This window comes from Musca autumnalis, unplaced genomic scaffold, assembly GCF_047663935.1.
Source record: "Musca autumnalis isolate F117 unplaced genomic scaffold, ASM4766393v1 scaffold_3, whole genome shotgun sequence".
Taxonomy (NCBI): domain Eukaryota; kingdom Metazoa; phylum Arthropoda; class Insecta; order Diptera; family Muscidae; genus Musca; species Musca autumnalis.
This window is the reverse complement of record NW_027411866.1, coordinates 241,630,808-241,637,164: the sequence shown is the minus strand read 5'-3', so window position 1 is coordinate 241,637,164 and position 6,357 is coordinate 241,630,808. Positions and strand designations below refer to the sequence as shown.

The following is a 6,357-nucleotide window of genomic DNA, read 5'->3' as shown; positions in this document are numbered from 1 at the left end:
AATTATTTTTGTTGAAGAGGAATTCAATTTCAAAGTTAAACTATTGAGTTTTTTACTATTTTTCATCAAAATATGAGGGTTTTTGTGTTTTTCTACCTTCCTATATATTAAACATGGTCAAATTTCAATAAAAAAAACTATATAATAAAAAAAATATTTTTTAGCCAAAGACTGTCAGAATTGTCCGTGTAACTGACCAATCATGGTGGCTACTGACTTATCTAAGGTCATCGATATGTTGTGGAACAGCTTAGTATGGTTGACAACGAAAATAGATAAAATAAAATTCACAAATTAAATTACAGTCATTTCAGTTTGAACTTTGAAGATACATTACATTGGGAGGATACCAAAACATAGACCTAATTGTTCGTTTTTTTTTAGTTGACAATACGGAATACAAAGTAACAAGCATTTCAGCATACTTCACACTTCAGAACATGTAGCAAAACCCTTCAAAGCAACTGCAATCGGACGGTATCGTTACAAGGTTCCTCTACCTAAACACCGACGTACGAGTATATTTACAATTTTCCGAATTTGACTTATGTACCCAATGAGACTCGAAATACCAAATTACCATAATTACTGACCGGTAACACTTTTTGTAATTTTTTGAGTTATGGATAATTAACGATATTTTAACACCGCAACGTGATAGAAGACCAAAATAGCGTATTGCCCCTTAACATACACTTTCGTGGTTAAGGTTACTTGAAACCTTTATGTCAAAAGGGATAATTTTCTTCAAACCGTTAAGAATTTAGATTTACACTTGTATGCCTTTGCCTACATAACTCTTCATCTTCAAGGATAATATGTCAGATTCTTGTCCGTCCATAGTTATTTTTTACGTATTGCACCACGTAATATGACAAAAGAAACCCTTTGAAATACATAAAATCGGGCCATGCCGTTATACTAAACCGTATTCCTATACCGGCAATTTTATATCTTTATAAAGTTCCCGACGAATATTTCGAAGCGTTTCAAACGGAATGACAAGTTAGTATCTTATGGTAGAAAGTCTCTTATGTCTACCACCTTAAAAAGAATACAAGTAAAACCAAAGTTTAGCACGGCTAAGCCGAACTGAAAATAGGAAATGATTAAATTGTTCTAGAAATTTATATATCCACCATCCTGTAGAGGCAATGCTCATAATTTAACGTCAATTTGTTAAATATTTTTCATTCCTCAGCATAAATATATTGACAAATTTATCCTAGATGCATGACTTAATCGAAAAACCATTTGATCTCTTCTCATCGAAGAACAACAGGATAGCATAGGAATATCCCCTTAAATAGAAAGAGAAATGGTTAAGTAGGTTTACTTAACGATAACCACACACTATTCTATTATAAAAAAGCAGCCTTCTTTATAAAAGACTCATGGTTCTTCAAAAGACCGAATATGCCGTTTAGCAAATAGCTGGAACATCGTCTTTAAGAAGATTCTAACTTTTCTCATACAAATTCAGCAAGAAGTCTAGTAGGTCTTTCGTATGATTTCCCTTAAAGTACTACAAGGTCTTTCATAAAAGTCCAACAGGCTCTATCGCAGCAGACATAAATGACTTCTAATAAAAAAACAAAAAGAGAAGACCAGTGAATCTTCTGTAAAATGGCCTGTAAATCTTCTAAAAGATCTTCCCTAGGTATATTTGGAACATGCAAACATTATTCCAATCAATTGACCCAAAAATGTTTCCGATATGCATTTTGTAGTCAAAATAGAGATTAAGAGTTTTTTAAATTATGATCATTTAAATAATTTAAATTTATTTGACAAATTTTGATAAATGTAGAACAGATTGTTGCCCGGAGTCGGAGTCGAGCTTTTTTTCACGACTCCGGCTCCGACTCCGACTCCAGCAAAATTTGCTAGACTCCGACTCCAACTCCGACTCCGAAGCCCTGGTTCTATGACATAGAGAAGTCTTCTCTCCAGCCGTGTTTGAATCGACTCCAATCGTTTGTGAAATTCAGAAATAACAAGTCGATTAGGCGTGAAGTGAAGCAGGGAGTTGCCTAAAGCGGCACAGATATCGTTATATTTGCTGCTGATTGTACGATCTTGGCTTCGTTCGCACAAGCAACAGCTTTTTGCAACAAGATAAGTATAGGAACAATGTCCTAATGTCCCTGGCCGGCATCACTTAAGGGTGCTAACGAAACCTTGTGGACTTCTTGTTACGCAATAAGCAGTTCTGTTTGGCATCCAAATGTTAACACTATGTTGTGGAAGTATATTCAAATCTGGCAGAGACCCACCCAGTGTTTTATGACACCGTTGAACTATCTTAATGGAGAGGCGAGGTGCAAAGTTTGGACCATAGAAAAACTTGCCAAAGTGGGTCTGCCAGTAAGTGACCATAACTTCCATTCAGAAGACTCGCACTACCTGTGAAAGGGTTGAGAACTATATTTCGAAGTAGTAAATCGATAAACAGTGCAGATGTTATAAGTTGCGTGTAATCATCCGAAGTGTTACGACCTAAGGGAATTTCAATGGTGATGCCAAGCAGGAAAATGAACCAAGAATCGAACAAAGTCTTCAACCTATCGTTAGCCACCCAATTGTCTCCCAAAGTCTCGAAAATTGGCAAAGTTACTGAGGTCAGTCAAGGCTGCCAGCAAAGTGGAATAGTAGAATTGTGAAGTTCCGGAACTATCTAGTTCGCCCAACAAAAGAACGAGATTTTTTATTAAAAAAAAAACGGTGAATTGCAGTATTTAAAAGGAAAGAAAAAATAACACTGCATCGGAACTCCATTTGCACAACTCTAGTGAATAGTAGCGAAAATTTTTGGGGCGTAAATATCCAACGGATCATCAACACATACACCACAGGAACACTACATGCCATTTTCAAACAAATTAGCCGAGGCATAAACCAAAACAATACCAAACTAAAGCATTTAATGCGATCAGTTATGCTAAGCTGTTAGAGAATGTGTCCCCAGTCATACGTGGAATTCAGAAACAACAGGAAACAGGGAGTTTCGTAAGGAGGGGTGATATCTCTGGGACTGTTTAATCGTTACCTTTCTCCAATTGCTGCCCTTTCGACGAACAGTATTCATATTGATGCAGTCCCGGAGGCTATAAAAGTGAATAACATAAATACCTTCCCGTGTCAGCTGATGAACAACAGCGGTCTCGATAATACTGTACAACACAAAAAAATTTTACAAGGTAATTCGACCAGATTATGAAAGAGAACCGCAAAAAAGAAGACACGTGTATCGGCGTTTTGAAGTTTACGTCGGGAAGTAACCTAAATAGGTGTGGTAAGTTCCGCCCATTTCTACAGGTTTTGAAATATTCGATACCAGATTCCTTGGAATCCTTGCATTTTACGTATAAAGTGTCTTTGGCAATATTACTGACAACAAATTAACCCTCATGCGAGTCACTAAAGGGGTATTTTTGGTCCCTTTTTTCAAAAACGTTTAAAAACTCCTTTAAAAAGTTATCGTATCAGATCAAAATATTCCACAAAATTATTTGTCATAACATTTTACTATAGGTCACCGAATACGAAAACTCTAAATCGTACCAAAACGCCAGGAATCTGCCAAAAGTAAAATGTTGTACTTTATCTGAGTTTATACAGTTTTGTCCCACAAAACTTCATTCTAGATAGAAGATGTCAAAGACAAAAATAATCTCCATCAAATTTCAATATAAGTCGCCGAATAAATGAAATATGTATTTGCAATATATGTCAAGAAAATATATACATTAAGTTTGCCAACAAAACACCTATTTTGTAGAATATTTTGATCAAAAAGACCCCTTTCGTGAATCGCATGAGGGTTAATTTTTTCATAAAAAGATACCCCTCATTGTTGTCAGTAATATTGCCAAGGATACTTTATACCTAAAATGCAAGGATTCCAAGGAATCTGAGATCGAATATTTCAAAACCTGTAGAAATGGGCGGAACTTGCCACGCCTATTTAGGTTACTTCCCGACGTAAACTTTCAAAACGCCGATACACGTGTCTTCTTTTTTTGGTCCTCTTTCATAATCTGTGCGGGGTTTCTTGTAATTTTAAAAAAGTTCGATTTTGTTGTACAGTGTAATAGTGAGTCGTTCCGGGACTATTAGGGTCCGGTAGGTTCAGCCACCTCAATTCGTATTGAGCCAGAATTGATGGTGTAACGTAGAACATCTTCCCAGCATGCAACAAAAAACATCATTATCACATTTTTCATGTGCCCAACCCAACCAATTCTTCGAACTTCAATTTCGTTATGGAGAAACTCTAACCAGGTTGAGTCATTTTTGAACTTAGTGTTGGAAGCAGAACTAGGAAAAATACGTTGGAAGGCTCAGAGAAAATAGGCAAAGACGAAAGTTAGATTCTACGCCCACGGGCTTTAAAATAATAACATAAAAAATTAGTAACCTTAAAAATAAATTAGAAATAACAAGGTGTATATACCACTTATATGCACAAAAAAGCAGAACTAGAGTACACATGTAGTAGCTGCAACAACAACAAACTGCGGAAGGCGATAATACACCAATTAGAGTGTATGAGAGAAGATTACTTCGAATATCGCACGGGTCAATTTAAACTGATGGTTATCTCGATATCGTATTAACCTTTAACTATACATTGACGTGTATTTATGACACCCTACCCCCCAATGAGTAACAACAACTATTAACAATATATATATTTTTTAAAATAATTTATTTTTAATTTCTTTTATTATAATATTTTTGTAATTTTAGTATAAATTAACAAAACAATAATTATGCATGTGTTTTTCCAGTTACATACTAACACTCAATTTTACATACACATATAAAATAATAATCTTATTCCCAAAGACATACATACACAATATTTTCATCTTTTTTAAATAACATTTCAAATCATTTACATTCCATAATTATAATAAAAAAATAATTAAATTCGGTCAATATATGACTCTTTAATACCATTCTTCGGTCGTTAAGATTTCCTTCTTAGAACTCTGCATAGTTGATCATCCGCATATCAACTTGTTTATCTCCTCTCTTCTCATTCACTTTACCTTCTCTGTCTCCAAATAGGTACGCATAACACAATCGCCCAAACCCAATTTATCCATAATATTTAAAATATCTTGACAAAATTCCGCTTTTGTGCCGGCCGACTCTTCACCACAATCTTCCAGACTCTTTGACAGCCGTGCGATAACTTGTAGCTTAGCATCAATAATTGAATAATTACTTTCAGGTATAAAACTGGAACTTTTCTCTTTGATGTATTGAATGAGATTTTTCAGTGAATTCGAATTGAATTTGGCGTTCAGAGCACCCACCGCCAAATCTTGGGCCTTTGACATGGGAGCATGGGGTGACTTTTGTTTACATTCCAAACAATTCCAATTGGGTTGTGGCATACCGGTCACCTCGGGCACTGCCAAGCCGGGGCAGTTGGTGTCGCGACAATAGACAGCCGATATGAAAGAGCCTTTTTCCTGTAATGAAGAGGAGAGAAATTAAGATGTTAATAAGCTAATTGTTAACTTGCTAATAACATATGTACATATGTATGTGGTATTGTAGTATTTCTTCATTCATATTTATAAAATAAAGGGCCTGTGTACGTATGGTTTATTTGTTTAATAACTAAATATCAATTATACGCCACAAATGGGCAATGAGAATCAGTATTGGCTGGCATACCACGTTATTGTTGTAGTTTCCTTTTTTTCTTATATAATTTCAAATAATATTGGTGGAAATTATGGGTAAAACTGTACTAAGGCGAATTATATAAGTCGAAAAATAATGTATTGAAATGTAACGACCAAGTACCTCACGTAAGTATCACCTGAATAATCGATATGTTGTCTATATTCATATACTCTAAAGTGCTGCTATTCCTCTTTGGACAACAATTTAATACAGTTCTAAAACTACCCCAAGAAAATTGATTTTGTTAGTTGATGTTGTGGTATATGCAAAATATGCAAAAAATATGCCGAATTTGCAAAAAATATGCAAAATATGCAAACAGTTTTTGGGCGCAAATCGTCTTAAAAGTCTTAAAATTTACAATTAAAGTTGGTAAAAAACATCAAAAAACAAGTAAAAAAGTGTCAGTCGGCTTTGCCGACAGATATATACCCTCAGCCAATGTGAAGTGAAACTTTCACCTACGGACAGATCGAATGTATTTAGGGTCTTTTCAGAATATTGTGGCCCTTTTTTAGCATTTGAACTTGCCGACAAAAATGTGGATTAGGAATTAACTGCACTAAAACACAGTTGTTGAACTTTTGTGGGGGAGGTACCATTAGAGAGGACCGATATGGGCCATTTTAGAAGTTAAATTTTGACAAAATA

The 6,357-nt window shown here is 35.1% G+C and overlaps 1 protein-coding gene across 1 annotated transcript in view; it reads right to left on the bottom strand.

The window, feature by feature from the left end:
• Window positions 1-4,696: 4,696 nt before the first annotated feature.
• The window catches only part of SmydA-9 (SET and MYND domain containing, arthropod-specific, member 9), a 43,477-nt gene continuing 41,816 nt past the window's right edge, over window positions 4,697-6,357 (bottom strand). The window contains exon 2 of the mRNA XM_073977537.1: window positions 4,697-5,486. Coding sequence (XP_073833638.1) covers window positions 5,049-5,486 — 438 coding nt within the window. The 3' untranslated portion in view covers window positions 4,697-5,048. The remainder of the gene's footprint in view (window positions 5,487-6,357) is intronic.